Genomic DNA, 24837 nt, shown 5'->3' on the forward strand with positions numbered 1-24837 from the left:
AAAATGGAAAACCATTCCAGTATCCTTGCCAAGAAAACCCCAAATGGGGTGACGAAGAGTCAGACATAACTGAAAAACAACTTAAGAAAAGGGTCCCAAGATCTATAGTGGGGAAGGGCCCACACCAGCTCTGTTTCTCTTTTGAAACTTGTTTTATTTCCATATTTTCTTCCTTCCTTATGTGTTCATAAGTTGAGCCTCCCTATATAGATCCAGGAAACTTTATCTGTCCCTTAACTTTCTCAATTTTCCCTTTTCCACTGGGCTTCATGAGGAGGTACCTCCTCCTTCTCCCCCTAACCCCTCCACTTGGCAGCTAGCTTGTTGATAAACATTTAATTTGGAAGACGCATCATTGTAGAGTGTGGGCTAGAGCTCTGGGCCCCATGACCCATATGCTTCCAATTAGGAGGCCCTAGACTGGTGGAGTCCATGGAGCACTGACTTACTCTTCCATCACCCCATCCCACCTGGAGAAGCCTGATTTCAGGTGACACTTTGCTCCCTGCTAACGGCAGCCATCTCCTTTCATCTGTCAGCTTTGCCCCCAGTCAACAAAGGGGGCCAGCCAGACCCGGCACCACTTCTACCGGGAGTGGTGTTCCTTCCTGCCAGAGATCAGAGTGCTGGCAGTGACTGAAGGGAGGCCTTTCTCCTCCTGGCGAGCGGCAGGCGAGGAAGCTGAGGGGGCTTTCATGTCTCTGGCAAGTCTGTTGTTGTTGGCTGGTCTCCCCCCTTGGTGGCTGGTCCTGATTGAGAGGCAGCTGCTGAATGCTTCAGGAAAGTGACAGTCACCTTGGAGGAAGCCAGAACTTGTAGGGGCTTGGGTTGTAAGATTTGGAGTGTTAGAGTTTGCTGTGAGGAGGGACGGGCTGTCCTCAGGGGGAATGGGGAAGGCGAGTGGATGACAGGGAGGTTTGTAGCAGTCCTCATCCCCCAACTGCACACATGCACACATATACATATTCTTTGTCTTTTAGCCTTTTCCCTGGAACCTGAGACACCTAAAGTGCAGGCACAGTCTCTCTCGGCTCTCCCTCATCTCATGGCATTCTCTACCCATACAGCCTCTCCTGTGGCACCTGACATCCAAAATGGTTGTTATCCCTGATGGGTCTTTGATGCCTTTCTCCAGGGAGTTCAGCATTTTCTTTCAATTCATTCTTTGTCCTGAGAATGCCTTTCCTCTAGGAAGGGAAACTGAGGCCTGGAATGGGGGAAAGTTTCCCTCCCAATGTTCTGGATCTCAGCCACAGCCCCAACTCAGGAAACATCTTCAGCTTCCCTCTCCCCACACCTATTCTTTTTTTTCTTCTTTTTTTTTTTTTTTTTGGTGAGGCAATTGGGATTAAGTGATTTGCCCAAGGTCACACTGCTAGAAGTGTCAAGTGTCTGAGTGCTCTATCCACTGCGGCACCTAGCTGCAACCCCCCATGCCTATTTTTTTAGCCCAAAATTCCAGATTTCTTTATCATCTTCAAATACTACCTAATCCAGCTCTTTGCACGCTATTCTGTACTTTATGTGTCTTAGGCTCGCTTGAAAAGAGTAAACTGTGGGCTATAAGAATGCCTAAAGATCACCAAGGGAAAGATATCTCAGAAATACTTCTATGTAGCCATTCTAAAGCAGGCCAGGAAGTTGTCTTTGAGGCTAACTTAAATTCCTCTCGTTCCAGTTTAGGCCTATTCCTTTTTGTTTCATGGCATAAAATATTTACTGACTGCCTATAATATGCCCAGCACTGTACTAGGCTTCTATGGAGACTGGAGCTGGAAATAGAATTCTTCTTGGCTTGAGAGTCAGCAAAGTATATACTCTTTTTGCTAGTGTGTAGAAAGAAGTCCTAGATCCTGGCTTCCAGGTGAGTGACCCTGAAGTCTTTCTGTCACTCCACATTCTCTGAAATACGTTCTCCTCAGGAAAGCTACCTAAGTCACAGACATGGAATGCTAGAGCAGCCTGAGAAGTCTGTTCATTTGTAGAGTCTCTATGACCCTTAATAGTGCTGCTAGGGGCAGTACAAAGGATGAAGGGGAAAAGGCTTATCAGGAGCTCAAAACAGATTTCAAGAGTAGGAAGAAACCAAAAACCTCCATAGTAAGTAAGCACAGGCAAGGAAGCAAAGCTTTAGCAGTGGTGGGGAGGCAAAGTAGCCAGAGGTGCCCACAATAGCTAAATAGTGCTGAGTTGGCAGCCAAAGAGGAGAGAAGGGCTGGCCTGCCGAATTAAGGAAGGTGGCAGGAGGGATGACACAGAAGACTGCACTATCCTAGGGGTATTCCTCTACTATTCTGATTGTGGGAAGCAATAGTTTGGGCACAAGGGGGAAAATAAAGGTCCCCATACTACCCCTGTTTAAAGCCTAGATCAGAGACTGACTAGCTGCTCCCCTGCCCTCAGCTGCAGCATAATCCAATGATGACATCAGGCTTACCAATATGCTTTTGAATAGGGTCCAAGGCTTTCTTTTCTTGCTTGTAATTGGGCTGCTTATTCTTCCACATCCCTGCTTAGCATTCTTCTTCCCAGCCCTCCAAAGCCTTTCTGTGGGTTAACTCTTTAAACGGAAGATACCATCTTTCCAGTTTTCTATGGAAGTTAACTCCTCTGTGGAATCTCAGTCCTTTACTTTCTGTCTCTCTCACTTTCTCTCTGTCTCTCACTCACTCTGTCTCTCCCTCTCCTTCCCTCCCCAGAACTAAGGACCTGGGCAAGATCTGTGGGAAAGGAGGGAGATAGGACACAGAGGCCTGGTCCTGATCTCCAAAGCTTTTGTGGTGGTTTCTTCCTGGTGTCTTGGGCCGGGCATCACTTTCTGGAGGGCTCGAAAGGAAACCCATACACTTGGAAACAGTTAGATTTTGAATGGCATATGTGTGTAATCCACTGCAGTAGACCAGGGTGTCAATTTGAAATCCGTGTGTGTGTGTGTCTGTGTGTCTGTGTGTGTCTCTGTGTTTTCTTTTTTTTTTCCTCCTTTTTTCACATCTTTTAAGGTCAGGTGGAATTCATGAAACCCCAAAGGACCTGGGCTTTGATGTCCAATGTAATGATAATAACACTGTGTGTAGCTCAGGAGTCTTTCATCCATGGATCTCAAAGCACTCTCCTAACACTAATTAATTGTGCCTCCCCTCTCACATGCCTTGAGGGAGTTTCCTGTTTCCACAGTGTATGTATGATTCCTCTGGCTCCTTTTACAATTAAAAAAGCAAAGGGAGGTGGTTGGGAGCCAACAAAAGAGCTGTAAGAGATGTTGGCCCAGGATCTAGTGAATAAAAAGTGGACTGTCATCTGAGAGACCAGACACTTATTTGGCCTATTCATTTTTCTGTGCCAGTAGCTTCCCTACTGTCTGCCTTGCTGCTTTCCTCAGACATTTGCTGTCTACAAAGAGCCAAAGAAAGAAGTTGTGTTCCCAGCTTGGACTAGGGGCTGAGCACACTTGGAAACCCTTGGACAAACCTGGAGCCCTTGGGGAGCTGGGAGCAGCCACCCAGGCCTAGCGGGGGTGGGGGTGGAGGGGCGGTATCTGACATCTGGCACAGCAGTGGTTGCCTCCCCAGACCCAGCTGGTCCAGCTCCAAAGGAAGGAGTGAATTTAACAGTCAACCCAGGAATGAGGGGAAGGGAAAATCCTTCAGAAAAACAGTTGCCAGTTTTCCTTAGTGTCACTGTCATTCCCTGAGCTTGGAGTTCCTAGTGTAGCTGCCAACCACATCAGCCAGGCCTGTTCAAGACAAATCTGTCAGCAGAGGCTTCTGTTCTTTCTTGAATGATTCTAAATTCTTTTATTATCCTTGCTAATAGAATAGTTTGGTCTATGGGTAACCTAAAAAATCATTTTTATTGTACTTAACAAATTGTTATATGAAATTATTTCTCTTCACATGTACTTTTCTAGTTATCTTTGGCTTAGGTAAAGTGCTGGATGAAGCAAGGGCTCTGTTTCAGCTGAACCACTATGGAGTTCAAATTTATCTTTCCCACAGTGACTTTAAAGGAAATTGATTCTTGCAAAATTTGGCACTAGGTTTATATCTGATTTGTGGTTCATTCAGCTATCTTGAAACAAAATGGTAGCTGATACACTTTTAGTTAAACAAATGGAATTTGATATAGATTACAGAATTTTTTACAGATGATTGAACTGAATGAAATCTCCAAAATTAATTTGAATTCCCTGAACAGATATTGGTAGATGTTGGTAATCTAAATGAGAGAAACATCATCCTGAGTGTTAAAAATTAGCTTTAGCGCATCCAGGCATGTACAACCGAGAGATAACTATACTTCTACCTGATAGTGTGTAGAGAATTCCTTGTTCTAGGAGACCCTTAATATCATCCATAGGATTGTCCTTTCTTTCCTTAGATCTTCATCTTTCCCTGATTCTTTAGGGTGGTTTGGAAAGGCCTTGGGAGTATGTGATTTAAATCTTTGGACTTGGCTGGGAGTGGCAAAGGGGAAAGGAGGTAGAGAATGATTTTCCTTGAAAGGAAGATTGGGGATGGTTGGATGATTGCTCCTTCTCAGGCATGTTTGCTCGATCTTCATCTATGTCTCAACACTAACTGTGGGTGTCTCCTGTTTCTTATTCTGGGCCCTTCTCTCTACACAGTCTCTCTTGGTGATCTCACTTATACCATGAAACATGAAATGTAAGAAGACCTAGAAAAAGAATGATTCTAGCAGGTTAGGTAGATCCTTGGTGAAGGATACCTGGGAGATGTATGGGTACAATTACCATCTCTAGGCTGATGATTCCCAGATCTAAATATCCAGCTGTAGCCTCTCCTCTGACCTTCAGTTCCATATCATCTACAGTCTGTTGGCCATTTCAAATTAGAAGTTGCCTAGGTATCTCAAACTTAATATGTCCAAAATAGAACTCGTGATCTTTTCTCCTACACTCACTCCAATTCCAAGTTTCTCTGTTGCTTTCCAGGGCACCACCATCCTCCTAGTGCCCCAAGTTCACAGCCTCATTGTCATCCTTAAATCCTCATTCTCACTTATCCCATATATCTAGTTATAATCTTATTTCTGCTTCCACAACATCTCTTGTATATATCCCTTTCTCTACTCACACATCCTCATCTCCTCTCACCTGGATGATCATAATAGCTTTCTAATTGATCTCTTTGCCTCTTAAGTCTCTTCCCCTCTCCAATTCATCCTCCACGCTGATGCCAAAGTGGTTTTCCTAAATTGTAGCACACATGACTGCCCTCCATGATCCAGCAATAGTTACCTACTTGCTGTTCCTTGAACACGACATTTCCCATCTTGGTGCCTCCAAACTGTCTGACCCTTATGCTTGGAATGCTCTCCTTCTTCACTTTCACCTGTGGGTATCTGTGGGATACCTTTTCTGCTCTCGTCCCTCTGCTAGTGCCATTCTTTCTAAAGCAGGGGTTATTAACCTTTGTCATGTTGTGACTCCCTCTGACGGTCTGGGGAAGCCTGTGGACTTCTTCTCATAATAATGTTTTTAAATACGTAAAATAAAATACATAGAATTACAAAGGAAACGAGCTATAATGAAATAGTTATCAAAATTTGAAACAAAACAAGAACAGTTCATGTACCCCTTCCCCCCCTCTTTCCCCCAGCTAAGAACTCCTGCTCTAAAGTTACCTTTCATCTACTCTGTATCTATCTTATATGGCCCTGTTTATGTACATGTTATCCTCCTGTCGAAATGAAAAGGCCTGTCAGGTCAGGGACGGTTTTTGCTCTTATTTTGTATCCCTAGCTCTCAGAACAATGCCTGACACATAATGAGAGCTTGTTGATTGATTCTCCAGTGCCCTGAGAGAAAGAATAAAATAATTCCTGGGTATCAGAAATACTTCAGAAGAATTCAGGAGAGCTACTGAGTCAAAGTCCTAGTTGAGAGAAATTAAATTCTCCATTCCATACATGGGAACCATTTGTTAGGCCATCTACTTCCGCCAGAGTGTATTAATTTTCTTACTCCTTTATGCTTAGTAGTCTGGTGTTTCAGTATCTGGGTTTTTTCATCTCCTGCAAATAGTTGGGTTTTGTTGGCTCTTGTATGTGGTTTAAGCTTCAATTCTGAGCCCCTTGAGCAAAAGTTTTGTGAAGGACCCTGGGGGCATGTAACCTTTCCTCCTTCATCTAGCCTTCTGTCCTTACATAATCTCATTTTGCCACCTATATTTCATAGAGGTCCTTTCTGACTCTTCTTTCCATGTGTGAGAATGGACTTTAAGAATAGTCTTATCCCTTCTCTCTTTCTCCCCTACTCCCAATCCCAGTTTATACTGCATTAAAAGTCGTGATCCCTAGGTTCCAGTCCCAACTCCATCACTATGGTATGAATTCTTTCTTAATGAGTTGTAGGACTCTAGGAAGTCATTTAACTTTTCAATTCTGAGATTCTGTGATACTGTTATACTTTTCTGAGCCTCACTTTCCTCATCTGTAAAATTGGGATACTTGCATTACCTGTCCAGTTGCAAGGAAAGTGTTTTGTAAACCTTATGTAAATGTGAATTATTATCCTGGACCTAAAAGAAAGGAACTCCTTGAAAATTCATTGTGATCTGGTAAAGAGGATATAACACGTGGAGGTTGTTTGGGTTTTGTGTGGAGAGCTTTGTCAAAACAAAATATCACATTTTTTTAAATTTTTTTTTTTTTTGGTGAGGTAATCAGGGTTAAGTGACTTGCCCAGGGTCACACAGCTAGTAAGTATTAAGTGTCTGAGGCCAGATTTGAACTCAGGTCCTTCTGACTCCAAGGTCGGAGCTCTATCCACTGCACCATCTAGCTGCCCCAAAATATCACATTTTTAAAAATTCATCTGTCAACTGCAACCTGTGGTTCTGAGTCTCCAGAGTGAGGCCAGGGCAGCCAGGGAGGTAAGACAGCTAAAGTTTTTCAGCAGAAGCAGGAATCCCAGGTGAGGGCTGGTGAGGAAGGGAGAGGTTGGTAAAATGGCAGGATGGTTGCTAAGTGGCAGAGAAATTTTGTCCTGCTTTTGGGGTGGGTGGTGATAAGGAGAGGGTTGCCTAAGAGCTGCAGACCCATTTGATGAGTGAGTTTCAGAGCTTTTTGTGATGGCTCTTCTGTTATGTTCATTTTTCCTGTGTTGGACTTGTAAAGCCTTTCAAACTTGGCCTCAACCTGCCTTTCCAGCCCTATCATACATTATTCCCTGTGGAACAAAACAATCTATACTCTGAGTTTTATGCCAGAATCTGTCAGAGAATTTATTAATACACAAACATTTCTGCTTGGAGAGAGGTTCAGACAGGCAGAGTTTCCCTCTACTAATTAGAATACCCTCTCTGAACAACAAAGCTTCCAGTTCAGGCTTTATAGGTACCTAGGTAGAGTGGTGAATTCAAGCACTTAAACTCTCTCAACCTCAATTTCCTTATGTGTAAAATGGGAATAATAGCACCTATCTCATAGTTACAAGGATCAAATAAAATAAGTGAGTAAGATGCTTTGGAAACCTAAAAATACTATATAAGTCATTTTTCACATCAAAGTAAAACAAAGATACATAGTTTAAGTTTAGGGTTTTTGATTTACTAAATAAACAATAGAAATGTTTATGCTGATGCACCTTTGAAGAAAACAGCTTTCCCAAACCAAATTATGCACTTATTTCTCTTTCAGTCTTCTGCAGAATAAAGGGATATCGCTCTTAATTGTATAAACAAAAAGACTTTCTCACATTCCCAATAGTTGATTGTTTACAGTAAACAAGATACTCTAATGATCTAGCCTAGGGAATTAAGATCCCTTCCCAAAACTGATCAACTCTTTAGGTCTTCCAAGTACTTTAGACCAGGATATCATCCTAATGTTTTGTAACATCATTGAGGCCTCAGTGTTCTATTCTTTCCCATCCTCTTCCAACACTCTACAGTTCAACCAAACTGGCCTTTTTTGCTGAACCTCACACATGATGGTCCATCTTCCATTTCTTAGCCTTGGCACCACTTGTCCCTAATGTTTAGAATGCCCTCTTTCCTCTTTTCTGCCTCTGAGAATCTATTTTCCTCAAGATTTGGCTTAAGCTCCACCTTCTCTACATGAAGCCCTTTTCTGATTCAATCAATGATGCCTGTTGATTGATCAGTTTCTCTGAGTTGGATTTTTTAGTCATTTCAGATCAATAAGCATTTATTTAAGAGTCCATGCATGCAAAGCACACTATGTGATAGGGATACAAAAACAAAAAACCAGAGTCATACTCACCTTTAATCAGCTTATGTTCTTAAGAGGAGTACAACATAGAACAGATTTGCAGATAAGTAATTACTTATTAATTAGAGCAGGAGAAGATTGTATTGCTGTAACAAATGAGGGAATCAGGAAAGAACTTATGTAGTCAGGGGATCCCAGCAGATCATTGAAGGAAGCTAAGGATCCCAAGGAGATCATTCCAAGTATTGGGGGCGGGGAAGAGGAGTGGCCTGGGAAGGGAGATTGGGGAGTCCAGCCTCTACAAAAGCCTAGGGGTGGGAGATGGAATGATGCGAATGAGGAGAAGCAGATGGGACAATCTGGTAAGTGTATGAGGATTAAGAATATGAAATGTCTGGAAAGATAGGCATGAGCCCAATTATGAAGGACTTCAAATGACAAACAGGGGAGTTTATGTTTTATCTAGAGGCAATAGGGAGCCACTGGAGCTTCTTGAACAAGGAAGGGACATTTTCAGACCTATGCTTTTAGGGATATTGGTTTTGTAGCTGTGTGGTAGGTGGGTGGGAGTGGGGAGAGACTTGAGGCAGGAAAACCTCAAGAATGCTGTAGCCACAGTTGATAAGTGATGTCTTGAATTAGGGTGTTAGCCAGATGAGTGGAGAGAAGGGGATGGCTGTAGAAGAGATTGTAGAAGTAGAAATGCTAAGACTAGGCAACTTACTGGCTTTGAATATTGGTGGGGAGGAGGGATGGGAGCGAGAATAAGTGTTGAGGTTGACTTAGTAGTGATTGTTCACCTACAGAGGTTGGAAGAATGGTAGTAACCTCAACAGAAATAGAGAAATTTAGAGGAAGAGAAAGATAACCAATCTTTTTTTAGTGTGTTATTAAGGGTTGAGTAGGCTTTATTCGCTCCCATTTTATAGATAGGAAAAAATGAGGCCTTGAGAGAGGAAAGGAGTGACTGGGGCCTGGTGATGACAGGGAAGATTGTAACCTTTATCTACCACTCAACTTTTATTTTACTGCTACCTTGCATGAGTTGGGGAGAAAAGCTCATAAGAGGTCATATTCTTAGCCTTGGGGAGGGGTATACAGAAGTGAAGAGACAAATTTACCTGCTTCACATGTTCACCTAAAAGCTTATTGATAGACCACCTCTGAAAAGAGTTGGGGAGTAGAGAGAAGTGTGACTGGCTTAGAAGTCCCTGGCATCAACAATGCATCCACTGCAAAGGGGGTGTGTGTTTGTGTGTGTCTTTGTGCGCATGCACACACAACAGGATGGGGTGAAGCTTAAGGAAATCCAGTGATGACATCAGGGCTCACCAGTTAGGCCATCACTCTTTGCTTCTAGTCTTTAGCCCTTGGGCCCTGAGGAGACTGCTCAAGAATCTCCTTTGCTTTCCTTTTTTGCTGTGCCCAATAATGGGACTATGTCTCCTGAGAGCTAGAACCCCTAGACTAGAAGGAGAGCACTAATTGAAGGGGAAAAAAAAAGAAGACCAGAGGGCCATGGCCACAGCTACATACTTAAAGACTGAATGGGAACAGTTAGTCACCTGCTATGCTGCTATATCCACAATAATAATAACTGACTTTTATGAAGTGCTTTAAGGTTTGTTTGAGTACGTAAATTCTCATTTGATTCTCACAAACACCTTGAAGTGGTTATTCCAGGTATTTTTCACTTTTTTTTTTTTTTTTTTTTTTTTTTTTTTTTTTTNATAAATTCTCATTTGATTCTCACAAACACCTTGAAGTGGGTATTCCAGGTATTTTTCACTTTTTTTTTTTTTTTTTTTTTTTTTTTTTTTTTTTTTTTTTGGCTAGGCAGTGGGGCTAAGTGACTTGCCCAGGGTCACACAGCTAGTAAGTGTTATGTGTCTGAGGCTGGATTTGAACTCAGGTCCTCCTAAATGCAGGGCTGGTGCTCTATCCACTGTACCACCTAGCTGCCCCCTATTTTTCACATTTTAGAGATGAGAAAATTGAGACTTAACTGACTTAAATAACTTTATCATAGTCCCAGTTTCAGGGGTAGGCTAAGTTGTGGATTCCAGGTCCAGAATTTTTTCCTCTCTAACTTCCAGCCTCTGCCCTCCCTCTGTACCAGGCAGAAGCTGGCTGATTGGTGCTCCCTCACCTTGTACCACTGTTCTTTGACCTTTTTCCATTTTCCCCTAGTTGAGTTGCCATTTGGGGCACTGGGCTTCCATTTCCCTGGCCTGGTGCTGCCTTAATGATAACCAGATTCTATGGCGAGGCTAGTGACATCCTGGGGATACACGAGGCCAGGAGAAAACATGCCTGTTCCTAGGACTTGGAATACTGTCAAGCTCTGATAACAACTTATAAGGAAAAATATCTTTTTGAATTCCAAGGGGTAAGCAGACAGGGCTCTCCAGGCTCATCTCTAGGCAATTGACTGTGAGGAGGGGAAGCAGGTAATTGAGTATTACTCCCTCCCCCTTCCCCCTGTGTGTCCCTGATAGTCCACAGGGTCACCAGATGAAAAAGGCTTTTGAATAGTGAGATAGTGATACTCGAGACTTGTAAAGGTTGCTGCAGTAGGCAGCTGGCTGGCAGTGTAGGAGCACTGGATTTGGAGTCCAAGGAACTGGGTTTGAATCTTGCTTCTTGGGTAAGTTACCTCTTCTTTAGGCTTCAGTTTCTCATTCCTTCCTGTTCTAAACTAATGCCCATTATCCCATGCCACTATTGAAAGTCAAGAAGGAGGGAAGGCCTCTTTTCCACAGCTCAAAGGACCAAAGCAAAACCATAGGCAAGGCGTAGGCATGGCCTCTGTGACGCTTGGGCCATTGAGGCTTCTAAACTCTCTGCTCTCACCAGCTCAGGTTTCTCCTTTTGCTTACAAGTCTTAGATGTTTTGGGCCTCCTAATTGAGCAGACAAGCTGCCCTAGAATCCTGCACCCCAGGCTGCTCTCCGATCCTGGATCATCGCAATTGGATTTTCAAAGGGCTTGCTCTTTTTTGTGTAAGCAGGGTGGTAGCTTAGATTTCAGCATTCATGTGCCTAGCTCTTTGAAGCCCTCATTTTCTTATTAATCTTTTAATATTCCCTCCTCCCTTTTCTCCAGTGGACTGTTGGCACTTTAAAGCTGCTCACAGCCTCTAATGGAAAGAATGTTTTCTGTCCCAGCAGCTGCACACTACCCCCATGGACAGCTGATTAAAAAGCCACCTCTGACTGATCTTAGAACTTCCAACTCTTGCTTCAGCCTGGTAGACCTCCGGGGCAAGCATTTGGCCTAATAGATTGGTTTCTTTCTCCCCCTCCTCTCCCCCCCCCCCCCAGTGAAAGTTCCGCAAGCTTAGGTGGCAGGGGTTATGAAGGAGAAATTTGAAGGAGGGAGGGTGATTATAATGTAGAGGTGGGGGGTACGGAAGAGTCAGTGAAGGAGGTAGAATTGAAGCAGAAATTAGGAGGAGGGCCAGGGCAGGCTGGGGCAGGTTGTTTATGGTGTCTGCGGCTCAGACGACTAAGGGTTGGGGGTGGAGTGGCAATGTTAGTGATCTCTAGAAGGGTTTCTTCACTACAGGCTTGCCTTTAGGACCATCATCTCAACCTTGCTCTTCCTTCAAGCGAAGTCTTAGGTCTCTCTACTAGGGCAGTGTTAGGAAAGGCACAGAAGAAAGCCAGACTTGTCTTTGCTTACCCTTTTGTGTACTCAGCATGTGACCAGATATTATATGTATTTCAGTAATCAGATGTAGTCTCTTCCCTTTGCAAACTTAGTTTAGTAGAGTTGGCAGAAATAGGATGAAGACTAGATGATTTCACTGAGAATGCATACAGGAGTCATTTAAAGTCCAAAACAGGGCCTAGAAGACTATCTTATACAGATTCAACACTCCCTTCCCTCCCCAGAAAAACATGCTACCCCTCCCTGTCACAAGTCTAGACAACTCTGGGCAAGGCTAGCTCGTCCTTCATAAAGACTTAGTTATTAGGACATGCAAAGTCCTGTGCTAGGAAATAGAAATAGGGGAAGATAGTTGTTGCCCTCAAGATGCTTTACAGTCTACTTGGTCATGGACATAAAGTGTCTAAGAAACCAGATCCATAGCAGCATAGCCTCTGTGGGCATTCTGTTATGTCCTCACCTCTCTCATGATAAGAGAAGCCAGCTTTGCCACTACGAGGCTTAAGACATGGCATTTCAGAAGACAGACCTTTTTTTTGCTAATTGCAGGAAATGCTTCCCTCACCTGGGGATGGGAATCTGATATCTCTTTTGTAACCATTGAGGCTTTTGTTTACCAGAGAGGAAAACTCCTCTCACTTTGGGGATCCTAAGAGTAGCTCTGCTGCAAACTGGAGGGGGCTTTACCCATACAGGCAAGTGCTTCTGAGTTCCAGTGAAAGTTTCACGCTACATTGAAACAATACCAAGTAGGTACCTGATGTTTGTTGGTACTAGGGAGGATAGAAAGCTAGCATTAGAAATGCCAGCTATCTAGTGGAGGGCTCCAGCACAGACACAAATAACAGACATCAATCACTGTGCAGTATTTTAAGTGCACGAAGGAGATTCAAACCAAGTGCTGTGTGAAAATGTGAAAGCTATGTAAAGGGTGGTTATTCTGTAAGGGGAGGCTTTCTGGAAGAAGTGGCCTTTGAGCCATTCCAGGCATTTAGGGAGCAGCGTGAGCAAGGGGATGAAGGGAGATGAGAAGAGTACAGCATGTCAAATAATGAAGAGTCTTGCTATGATTTAAGGCTGAAAAATTAGGGTGGTACCAGGTTGTGAGGCTTTTGAGTCTCAACCAAGTAGTTAACAGCTGACTAGGATTCCAGCTTCAAGGACTGAGGCTGCATTTCTTTAGAGGCTGCCGATATTGGGCCTTGGGTAGTGGTAGTAGTGCCTCAGTGGGCCTGGGAGTAGAAACTCGTAAGTCTTCATTCAGCAGAGAAGGTTTATTTCAAAGCTCGGTGCCTGACTTTAGGATGGAAAGGGGAAACCTGAGAGATGAAAGATGGTAATCCTTTCCCCTAGCCCCTTGCATCCTCTTTGTAGGCCTGATGATCAATCTTCATCAGGCCTGTTTGGGCAGGTTAAGAGGAGAGCAGACCCTAATTGATACCCTTATTCCCTCGGTTCTAAGTGACGTAACACTAACATTAGCCTATAGGAAGAATCCCAAAAGATTGAGAGCATAGCTATCCACTTGCAGAACACAAAATGCTACATGTGGTTAGGTGTTAGGTGCCATTCTTGCATTAACCCAGAAGCCAGTTGCCAAACTTGAGTGTGATCAAGGTTCCAGAGGGAGAACAAAGTACCCACAGGGGCTGGAGAAAGCAAAAGGCCATGGAAATGAGGGCTTCCCCTACTCCACTCAGAAGCCATCCTTTCCCATTGCCCAGGGATACCTTGGATGAGACCTAGAAACTTAGTAACTGGAATGGAAGGATCTGAAGGGACTTTCGTCTTTTTTAGTTCCTACCCTAATACTGTACTTTGCACAAATCATTCAAAAAAACTTAGTACCTACTAATGAAGTGGCAGAGGCCCAGGCACCAAGGTGTTTGGGGCTGGGGGGAGGGTGCATCGGGGAGAGGGGAAGAGTAAGGGGGAAGAAATGATGAGTTAGTTGGGTCCTGGGGCGAACATGAGGCAGTGGGAGAGGGATTGAGGAAGTGGCTGACTCCTCTTTCAGCTGTAGCCCCTTCTTAAGGTTGCTGGCTATCCATGGGAATCTGTCACTTGCAGTTTGTTCCTTGTCAGTAGCAGATCATCTCAGCACTCCCAACACTTGGTGAGGTTTCCTTTTCCTACCCAGTCGCCCTCCTCCTACCTCCCTTCTAAGTTCTCCCCCTTTCTCCTCCCCTCCTCCCCCCTTTGCTCCTAGCTCTGTCTCTGTCTCCTGGACTCACTCATAGACCCTGCCATGAATTTTCTCTGACCCCTTGGGGCCATTCCCACATGTAGCTTTGAAGTGTGTGCCCAGAGCATGATTGACGGGGAAGTTTTCGTGGCGGCAGTGGGGAAATGAAGAGCTAAGGGCTGGGCTTTGAACTAAAGGACTTTGAGCTGGGAGATGCTATGCTTAGTTATCTCCTTCAGAATATTAATTATTTACCTCGGTAATTGGGCAGGAGGAAGAGGTTATTAAAAAATTCCAACACTTACTCCCTATAAGAACCTTATTTTCCAGATTACATCTGGCATGAAAGGAACAACCTGGAAGGCCATGTGCTGGGGATGTGCACTAGGGAGGTCCATGCTTACCCCTTACAGGGCTGGAATCCTTTGTCCCACTCCTCCAGAAGGGACCCCCTTCCTTCAGGTTTTAAGAGTGTCATGCTTGGGGCTGAAATAGTAAGCAGAGGTAGATGGGAAAGATACAGCCTCAGCACAGAAGACAAATACTGGGGAATACCACAGATTTGGAGCAGAAGGGGTTGTCGAAGTTATCCTGGCGGTTAGGAGAGCACTTTTCTTCCCTCCCATCTTACTCAAGGCCATTCATTTTCCTGTTGTGAACCCCATGGCATTCCATAGGAAAACTGTCGCTTCCTGTCTTCCCTGCCCCCATTCTCACTTGGTCCTTCTGACTCCTCTACCCCTCTGTCTAGGCTAACCTCTTTCCTGCTGCCCTTGTTCATTTTGGGTCTGAAGAACCAACAGGTGAGTGAGAAGCCTTCGGCTGTGCTGAGCGAACAGACAAAAGAATGCCAGCAACCCTGAACCCTCCACTCCTGCCTTGCCTCAAAGTTATTAAAAGATCCTTGAGGAGAGTTGGGGGACAAAATTTCTTGAAGGAGCCTGGAGTGGGGGCTTCAGCACATGTTGGCAGGACCTGAGAGCTGCTGTGCACCCTTCATTTAGGTCATAGGAGACAGGCTCCAGCATGTCCCACCTTTCTGGGGTTGTGATCCCCCATGGTGCAGGGAATAGGACATCACCATTGGTCACACTGTCCTTAAGGATAGCCAGGGAAGCCATGGGAGAAAGTTGTCCAGAGCTAAAGGCTGGGGACAGCTCTGGGTCTCACTCTTCCTTCAGTCCACCTGAGGGTGGGACTCGGGGTTTTGCACAGATTTCTACTTGGAGCCCCAGCTGCTGGAGAACACCATCTCTCCGTCTTCTGCTGATGTGCTGGTGGCCAGGTGAGTCTTGGGAATTGGAGAGGGGGGCTGAGGGTTCAGGAACCAAACAGGTCCTATTTGAGAGGGAGGGAAACACTGACCCTTGAGCTTAAGGCCTACCCACCCCCCCCCCTTTTTTTTTGGTTGTCTGCTCAGGTGTATGTCCAGGGGCTCAGCGACACCAACTGTTTTGCCAACCCTTGAGCCTGAGCTTTCTGAACCGGAGGAATCAGCCGAAGTGGCAGTAGAACCCCCAGAACCAGTTGCAGGAACTGCTCAGCCTGTGAGGAGGAATCTAGGCAAAGTGCCCAAGTGGCTAAAACTCCCAGGTACCCTTTGTGGCAGTTGGATCTCACAAGGAGGGAGGATGACTTGGGGCTAACGGTTACCACTAATTCTTTGCCCTTTGTATTACAGCTGGAAAGAGGTGAGAGCCCATCATGAAAGGAGGGGACTCCTCCTCTACCCCTGCTACTCCTATCCACTCCCCACCTGAGCCAGGAATAAAGAATTGGTGTGCTCCTCCTAATTAATATCAGTGTCTTCCTTTCTTATTGTCAGGGTGATGGGATGAAAGTGTAAACTCTAACAGTTGGTGAACAACATCTTGCCTCTTACAATTAAGGTTTCTTAGCCCAACAGAAATTAATTCTGAGGGGTCAGAAGCTAAGGACTCCAGTTCCACGCAAAATGAAATTTGAACCTGGATTCACATATCCAGCTCAAATACAGTAAAGCCTTTCTGAGCCTCCGTTTCCTCATCTGTAAAATAGGGGTAATAATATACTACCTGTCTCATTGGGGAGGTCATATGGCTAGAGAACTAGCCTTGAAGCTAGGGATACCTGGGCTCAAGTCCTGACACATACTGAATGTAATACCCCAGGCAAGTTACTTCTCCTTTAGTGCTTTTGGAAACTCTCCAAGACTCTAAATTCCAGAAAAGGTGCTGACCTGCAGTGGTAGAGGAAACTTCTTCATCCACCTGAAAGTCTTTTCTACCAGTGAAATCACAGATCGGGCCCTTCTCATTGTCTAGTTGCAAGGAAGGTGCTTTGTAAACCTTGGGCAAGTCACAGTCTCCCTGGGACTTCCTTGTCTTCAACTATAAAATGAGAGGTTGGATTAGAGGGCCTCTGTCCCTTCCCTCCCCACATCTGTGATTGTGACAGCCCATTCCCTTTCACTTTTCCAGTCACTAGTTCTCTGATCTGGTAGATGAGAAAGATGAATTCACCAACTAAACTCTTCTAACAGGGAATGCAGTCACTTTCCTATCCCAGGAGTTCTGTTCTCCTTTAAGAAACACAGGTATCCTTAATGCCATGGGCAATACAGGGTTCAGCCTCTGCTCCTGGATTTTTTTTCCTTTGTACGTAATTGGTGTCATTAATTACGCCCCTGCTAAAGAGAACAAAACTCCAGTGAAAAGAACCTTTCATGTGATCATCTGCCTCTGCTGCCTAGGCTGGAGCAGCCAGGGGTCTGGCTACCCTTCATTGTCTGGCAGAGAGAAGGCTGACTAGGATAGGGTTGGGGAGTCTGTGAGAAGGAGGGAAATGGAGCAGTGGCCACCTTTTCACTCTTCAGGATCTCCCTAATGGGTCCCTGTCCAAGAACTTTGTAACCATCTTGTCTAAGACCCAGCTGTGGGTGTGCCCTGTGCCACTTGGGCAAGTAGTATCCAGGCCAAGCAGGGGTTTCCAGTAGCTACTCCCATTTCTGCTTATTGGGCTGGACACACCCATACCTCTTCCCAAAGGAATAAAGCACAGTGGAGCTTTATACCATCTGAATGAACTTCAAAGTGGCTAAAAGGGGCGCCCAGGGTTCCTGGCACTTATCATTGTCTCCCCATACCAGCCAGCATTTCCCTTCAGGTCTAATTACTTCCACATGCTCCCAAGTGCTTTGAAGCACAAAACTTTAGTGAGAGAAGGAAAGGAATAAGAGAAAGGTGGAGAGAAGGGGTGTATTGGGTCAAGGGGTGGAGAAAATACGGTACAAGAGGGAGTAAAAAGCTCCCACTGGAGTCAGATTCTTTTTGAAAGGTATTCAAAGCCAAGCCTTGTGTCTCCTGCCACCTCTGGACAGTCAATACCAGTCCTAGTGCATCAGCAGCTCCCACATTGGAACAACAATGGTATAGATTAAAAGGAACTAAAAAAGCCACTTAGAAAACAAAAGCTAATGAGCAATGCCTACCAAAGGCTCAGACCAACATAACTGGAGTCAAAGGTTGGTTCTGTTTGTTTAAAATTATGGCTGGTTCCAGCTGGGTGGGAATGCGGCTCTGCTCCCTCACACCTGATTCCAGGCAGTTGGCTGTCCAAGCAATGCTGTAGTCTCTGGGCTCATGTTCAGCCTCCTGGCTTCTGTGGAGTATGGTTAACTCTGCTGCTGTCTATAGCTCTCCAGCAATGTTTGGGTCTTGTAAAGCTAAAGTTGGGAATGGTGGGAAGGCTTCTAAAATGAGTCCTCATCCATTAGGACTCCTATCATTCTTTCCCACTGAAGGAATCAGGAAAATGACAGCCAAACAGCCAAGTTGGAAAGAGCCCCACGCTGGATTCAGGAGACCTGGGTTCAGCTCCAGTACTGTTTCTGGGCCTCATTTTCTTCATCTGTAAAATAGTATTAATATTTGCACTGCCCACCTCACAAGGCTGCTTTGTGTGGAAAGTGCTTTGTAAATATTAAAATGCTAAACAAATGTGAACTTGAGAGGCAACTGCTTCCTTTAGACTCAGGCCCAGAGCAAAGAAAGGCCTTTCTTGGACTTGGTTCTATGGAGTGGAATGTGGAAATCGGCAGGCATGTCAAGAAAATGGAGCATCCCCTTGGCCAGTCTCCTTTACAATTTATGCTGCTGGCCTCTCTTTATGGCACAGAGGAAAGAGTGGGTACAAAAACCAGCCAGACTGAAGATCACCAGACACCTGCTAAGGCACCATGGGGGTTAGGACTCTGTCAAGCCTCTTAGTGAACGCTTGGGTCACTGCACTAAACCTTGGTCTTATTTCATTCTGGTAGTACCAGAATAAAGTGACTCTTCTTCCAAGGCTCTTACAAGAAGAAAAAGCAAAGACAGGTGGAGTAAGGCATCCATTGTTATTAGGCACTAGGTGGCACTGGAGAGCCAGCACTGCCTGGAACCCAGGGTTCGTAAGGGAACCTTTTAGTCAGTCAGAACCTCCTCCTAGGAGTTTGGGTACCACAGTGGAGGTGCCAGGATGCCTATGCAGTATTGCTTGTGTGTACACCCTTGGGATGCTACTTCTCATCTCAGTCAAGGTGGGGAAGCCCCCACATTATGAATCTCTTCATTCTTCCCATGCCTGTATGGCCCAACGCATGTCTGAGGAAACTAATGGGGTAAGTGGACCTGGGTGTCTATTCTCTCTGTAGTATCCACCCCCTCTGCCTGTCGGTCCTGTGTGGCCCCTATAATATGCCACCCCCACTCACACTCAGGGCCACTGCTCCTGCAGGCAGTTCCAAAGGGCCTGGGGCCAGCCCACACAAACACTACTTTATCCTGCCCAACTGCTGCAGCTTCTGGGGCAGTGGCTGCAGTGAGAGTAACGTTTTCCAGGCAAGCCAGGCTCTGGGCTGCAGCTCATGCCCACATGTGTAAGGTTTCCGATTTCACAGCTTCTCTCAGCTGCCGGCGGGGAGCTGGCTTGTGAGGGCTGGGGCATTCACACACATGCTGTTTGTTATTCTGTCCTTTTTAAGAGTTTTGCTTTCGTCCTAAAAAGATGGAGAAAAAAGTGGGGGGGGGGCAGGGGGATGGGGAGCTGAATAAGGCTTTGAAGCAACTTGACTTTGGGTGATTAATGGCAGTGAGAAGGCTGAGCCAGGGAGGGAGACAGTTTTGATTTATTGATGTTGCTTTGTGAGAACAAATTTATAGCTCAGGGAAGCAGCTTCTGAGGAGAATATCAAATGGTTAAAAGGTTACAAACTAGCTTTGATGTCAGACGGCAGCAAGAATGTTGGGAGAAGGCAAGCACCAGGCTCTGTGTATAAACTAGAGATCAGGTACCTGATGCTTAGCTCAGTGCTCTATAGAGGGCTTGGGGAGCTCCTCTTGGGGCCATAGCTGGGGGGATTCTGCTGAGGCCAGAGGCTGCCAGGAGATAAGGCAGGGGGTTGGTGACTCCTGAGCCCCATGTACAAACAGCCTTGGTTTTCCAGGGAGCTAAGAATGGATGGCAGCCCAGCACCTTAATCTTTAACTGAGTAGCCCCTGGGGTAGGAAATCCAAGTGTGCTGGAACTAGAGCACTTCACTTTGTTCCAGCGTGACCTGGCTTGCCCCCTCTTAGTTCTTACCTTGATCCCCGAATCTCATCCACTACCCCTTTCCTCCTCCCTCACCTCCCACCTTGTGCTACTTCCAGGAAGACACCACACAGGCTTCCTTATTCTCTAACCCAGGCAGAGGGGAAAGAAAGGGACCCTCATCCTGATGCTAAGTGACTGTCGTAGAAATTCTCGGGGAGACAGCAGCTACAGACCTTCTGTTTAGTTTGGTTCAGTCATGTCAGGAAGTAAACATAATCTGGCCTCTTTGGATTTATTATTGAAATAAGACACCACCCAAAATGTTGGTATGAGGTTGATGCCCTGTCCTGGAATAGTCAGAGGCAGGTAGACGACTTGAAAAGGTTCAGGTAGCTCAGCTTGATCTAATAACCTTCATCTTCTCCATCGCTGCTGCTTCTAAAAATCAAGAAGCTAGATGGAGAGAAAAGGAAGCTCAGTATCTTCAAGTCATCAGCATACAGATTACTAAACCAGTTATCAACAATGACTGTGCTCTTCCTAGCTAGGATTAGATTTATAATTATAAGACCCATGTTCAAATCCTGACCCCATTGTGTCAGCCAGGGTCAGTGTGCTCACCTACCAAAAAAAAAAAAGGTCAGACTAGATAATCTCTCGACGCTATCATTCAGTGTACCAACTGCCCACCCCCACTGAGAAATGAGGCTGACGCTTCCATACCAGCTGGGGCAACACCTTCTCGAACTGTTCAATGTCCACTTTATCCTGGTCTTCAGCCTGGGCCTGCCTTATCGCTCGCGCTGCAGCTTCTGTTCCACGAACACAGGAGAAAAGTAAAAGTTTAATTTGGGCAGGATCAAATACAGGATCATGGCTGGCTTCAGATGTGGTTTATAAAAACCCCAACATGAGAAATGACTGAGCTCCCTGCTCATTTTGCCCAGGATTACTTTGTTGCTCTGAGCTGTGAACTCATGGCTAATCTACTCTCCAGTATTCCTCCTCATAAATTGTCTTGAAGTTGGCCAGGTGCTTCTTCTGAGTACAGTATAAGCTCCTTGAGGGCAGGGAAGAGACTTTTTTCATTTTGTCTTTGTATTCCCAGCAACTAGGCATGTCTTGCATTTATTAGATACTCACTCAATAAATGCTTGTTGGATTGACTTAAAACTGTCATTAACCCAGCTTTTCAGCTTCAGGATTTTAAAAGTCAATTAAAATGCAGGAAGGCATATTCCAGTGAAGAGAGAGATTGGGTGCCTCCAAGGAACTGGGAGAAATACAATGTGGCTCTAACACAAATAAATCAGAGATTTTAGGATTGAGTCTTAGTCCCCATGTGAAGCTATCGATGGGAATTTTAAAAAGGGAGAGCCATAACTATCAAATCACCTCGGACAAAGATCTTCAGCATCTCCACCATGAGCTGCAGAGCATCTGCACTGACTGGAAAGGAGACAGAATAGAATTACTCGCATGCTGCCATCCCTATATGCCCACAGTCCAACCTGCTCTAGACTGATTTAGTGTCTGTCTGCCTTCGTCTCTTCCATGGATTAGCTAGCAGCAGCAGCTTTAAGCCTTGTCTGGCCTCATGCTGGGATAATCAGTGCAGTGAGCCCTACCATCTCTTCTTCATCAAATATGTAATCCTTTTAATCTCTCTTTATCTTGTTGGAGTGGAGCATATGTCCATGTGTCTTTGTGCCTGCTCAACACTACCTGGGGAAAGGATCAGGTGCCACGCTTATTTTTTAAACTTCTCAATCTACAAGGCAGCAGTTGGTTGGATACTCAGTAAGTGTCACTGACTGACTTCACAAGATCCTGATGCTAAAACTTGACTTATGAGTGGAAAACCACCTTTGACTTTTATGAACTAATGCAGACAAAATTCTGTGAACAAAACCAAAAGAAAAGTCTCCATAATGACCAATATGCCACAAAAAAAAACATCACTAAAAGACACCTGATGTTGAAGTTCTGATCAATGCAGTGGTCCATCCTAATTTCAGACAGTGAAACATGCCTCTCTCCTCTCAGCAGATCTTCAAGTATAAAAATGAAGTCTGCAGTGTCAGACATGGCTTATATGTTAGCTTGTTTAAGCCTACTTATGCTACTGAGTTACAAGGGAAGTTTCTGTTGGGGGAGATGGGGGGGGTCTCTAGTGATTTAAAGAAAAAACAAAGCTTTGATTAAAAAAAAAAACTTGTTTAAAAAAGGACAGAAATTACCTTTGCATCTGTCATCCTTGAAGTGTAAGAACAGCAACTTGTTTACCAGCTCCTATGGGAAGAAGGGAATAAGAGCTGGTAACATTTGGGGACTACCAGCAGCCACAAAAGTCAAAAATGATTCTGCTGATCTCCTGCTTCCCCCACCACTGATAGGGAGGGACCCATCTACAATCCCAAATATTACACGAGAAGCTTAAATAGGCAATTATACACTTAAATACACAAAAATACATTCCACTTAAATATTATCATCTACCCTGCAAGCCTCTAAGTCCTTTGCTAAGCTTGGCAGTGGTGGTGGACTCCCGACTTGAGTTCCAAGTACCCTACTGTCAGCGAGGTGTGCCACGGGAATAATGGCAGCAGGATGAGGAGCTTAAAATGGGAACAGGGACTAGAATTTGGTACTCTTTAGAAGTTGTGGGCTGCAGATCTGCCAGACATAGGGGACTACAGCTGATTGAAGACAGTAAGTTGAAAGAGGGTGACTATATTTGGAGAAATGAAAGGGCAAAAATATTAAGGGAAATAATGAAAAAAAAAGTCAGAATCCTTCAAACTATTCTACAAAGCAGTCATTATCAAAGTGATTTGGTGCTAGTTAAAAAATAGATCAATCAGTGAAAAAGTTTAGGGATACAACACATAGAAGCAAACACATAGTAGTAGCATAATGTTTGCTAAGATCAAAGACCTCAGATGCAGAGGGAAAAATTAATTTTTGAAAAAAAATTAATTTGACAAAAAGTGGAATGTAATCTGGCCCAACTAAGATAAGGCCCAACTAAGATAAGGTCCAAATGCATCCAAATTATATCCATTTAGATATAAAGGATGATATAAACAAGAGGATCAAATAAGCAACTGTGACCCTTGAGATCTAGGGAAAAAAGATCAGAGAGATAAGAGAGGATCACCAAAGATAAAAATGGATATTTTTATTACATAAAATCAAGACATTTTTTGCACAAGCAAAACCGAAACTGTTAAAAGGAAAATGTAATAGAAGAAAACAATTTTGAAGCAAGTTTCTCTGTCACACAAAACGTGGTATATCCCAAAAGTCTTAGTGCAATTTTAAGCTACTAAAGCTTACAATTTTGGCACATCTTATATACAAGGACCTGATTCAAATCTACAAGAACAAGGGATATTTCCCATTAGATAAATGATTAAAGGATGTGAACAGGCAATTTTCCAAGAAATCTAAGCTATCAAAAAGCATATGAAAAAATGCTGCAAATTTCTAATAGTGAAACACAAATTAAAACAGCTTTGTCCTCCTATCCACCAGATTGGCAAAGGTGATAAAAAAAAAAAGAATAACAAAGGACTGTAAAAGTGTAGGTATACTAATAAACTGCTGATGGAGCTCTGAGTTGGTCCGGCTATCCTGGAAAGCGATTTGGAACTGTACTCAAAAAAGTCATTAAACCTTTGATCCAGCAATATCACAATAGGAAACTGCTGAATCTCCTGCTGAAGAGGGTATATGGGAAAACCCAAATGGAGAGTAAAATGAAATGCTAACAAGAGAATAAATATTTCTAAATTAACTGAAAGAGCTGGCACACATTTTTCACACAAGATGTGTGAGACAAAGTAGTCTGATAAATACATTGCTCTGATCATATTTCTCTAACCATATGGCTCCTCATTGCCTACCTAATAAGCTTTATCTCACACTACTCACTCTTACCTACTCTACATTCTAGTCAAACAAGCCTTGTTCTAGTCATATCTTTTCTCCTATTATTTATGTATATCCCTCCTCCCATTAGACTATATGGTCCTCGAGAGTAGGGTCTGCCATGCATTCCTCTTGTAGTACACCTTATACATTCAAATAAATGTCTGAATTGAAGAATAGTTGTAAATTTTAGCATCTCAGGTCAGAAGCACTCTTGTGGAATTCCATCAAATAAATTCCATCAAATGTGGAATTCCATCAAATAAAAAGCTATCAAGTGGGGCGGAGGTAGCTAAGTTTTATCCCCCCAATGGTAACAGTGGAGTGGTTACTAAAAGCAGAAACCAGTGGGATGCATTGCCAAGAAAAATTAAATTAAAATTTTTTTTTAAAAAGTGTTCTTAGCACCACCTGCTGGTTATTTCTGGAAATGAGATGTTCCCCATGTGCTTGATTATAATAGTGCTTCAATTCATATAGTGTTTTTTAAGGTTTGCAAAACATTTCACAAATATTATCTCATTTGATACTCACAAAAATCCTGGGAAGCTATTATCTCCACTTTATAGTTGAGGAAGCTAAGACAGAGGTTAAGAGACTTGCCCAGGGTCACACAGTAGGAAGTATATGAACTCAGGTCATCCTTAATCAAGCTCAAAGCTCTATCCATGTGGCACCCTAGCTGCCTCATGTATTATCAATCACAACCATTCTATTTGTTGGTTTTGCTCAACTATTTATGGGGAAATGTACTTTAGGAGGAAAAAGATGTCACTTTTTAATTTTGGAATACCTTGGCAACAAAAGTTAAAATAAAGAAAGGACTGAGTGAACAGCAATGTTCATGCCAGGATTTTTAGCCTACTCTGTGTCAGGCACTGTGCTAAAACCTGGGGATACAAAGAAAGGAAAAAGATAGCTTCTTGCTCTCAAGGAGCTTACACTCTAAAGAAGACAACATGCAAAATAACTGTGCAAACGAGATACACAGGATAAATTGGAAATAAATAACTGAGGGAAGGCACTAGCATTAAGAAGGCATGGGAAAGGTTTCTTTTAGACACTGGGATTTCAGCTGGAACTTTCAGGAAGCCAGGAGGTAGAGATGAGCAGTAACAAGCCTATGGACCCCTTCTCAACATGTTTTTAAGTGTATGAAACAAAATACCAAACATAACTGATTATATTAAAATAGCTATTGAAATATTTTTTAAAACAAGTTCATGGACCTACAGATTAAGAAATGCTCATTTAGGCTGAACAAGTTGTGGTATATGAATGTAATGGAATACTACTGTGCT

The 24837-nt window shown here is 44.0% G+C and overlaps 2 protein-coding genes across 2 annotated transcripts in view; one reads left to right on the top strand and one right to left on the bottom strand.

Moving 5' to 3' along the window:
• The window catches only part of LOC114031335 (tether containing UBX domain for GLUT4-like), a 21729-nt gene extending 5886 nt beyond the window's left edge, over positions 1-15843 (top strand). Inside the window, exons 6-9 of the mRNA XM_027846395.1 lie at positions 14802-14853; positions 15266-15335; positions 15471-15643; positions 15732-15843. Coding sequence (XP_027702196.1) covers positions 14802-14853; positions 15266-15335; positions 15471-15643; positions 15732-15745 — 309 coding nt within the window. The 3' untranslated portion in view covers positions 15746-15843. The remainder of the gene's footprint in view (positions 1-14801; positions 14854-15265; positions 15336-15470; positions 15644-15731) is intronic.
• Positions 15844-19174: 3331 nt separating this feature from the next.
• The window catches only part of LOC114031334 (centromere protein X-like), a 16265-nt gene continuing 10602 nt past the window's right edge, over positions 19175-24837 (bottom strand). The window contains exons 2-5 of the mRNA XM_027846394.1: positions 21844-21895; positions 20999-21052; positions 20327-20415; positions 19175-20056 (exon numbers count right to left, since the gene is read on the bottom strand). Coding sequence (XP_027702195.1) covers positions 20042-20056; positions 20327-20415; positions 20999-21052; positions 21844-21895 — 210 coding nt within the window. The 3' untranslated portion in view covers positions 19175-20041. The remainder of the gene's footprint in view (positions 20057-20326; positions 20416-20998; positions 21053-21843; positions 21896-24837) is intronic.

This window comes from Vombatus ursinus, unplaced genomic scaffold, assembly GCF_900497805.2.
Source record: "Vombatus ursinus unplaced genomic scaffold, bare-nosed wombat genome assembly UNPS02015150.1, whole genome shotgun sequence".
NCBI classification, from domain to species: Eukaryota; Metazoa; Chordata; class Mammalia; order Diprotodontia; family Vombatidae; genus Vombatus; species Vombatus ursinus.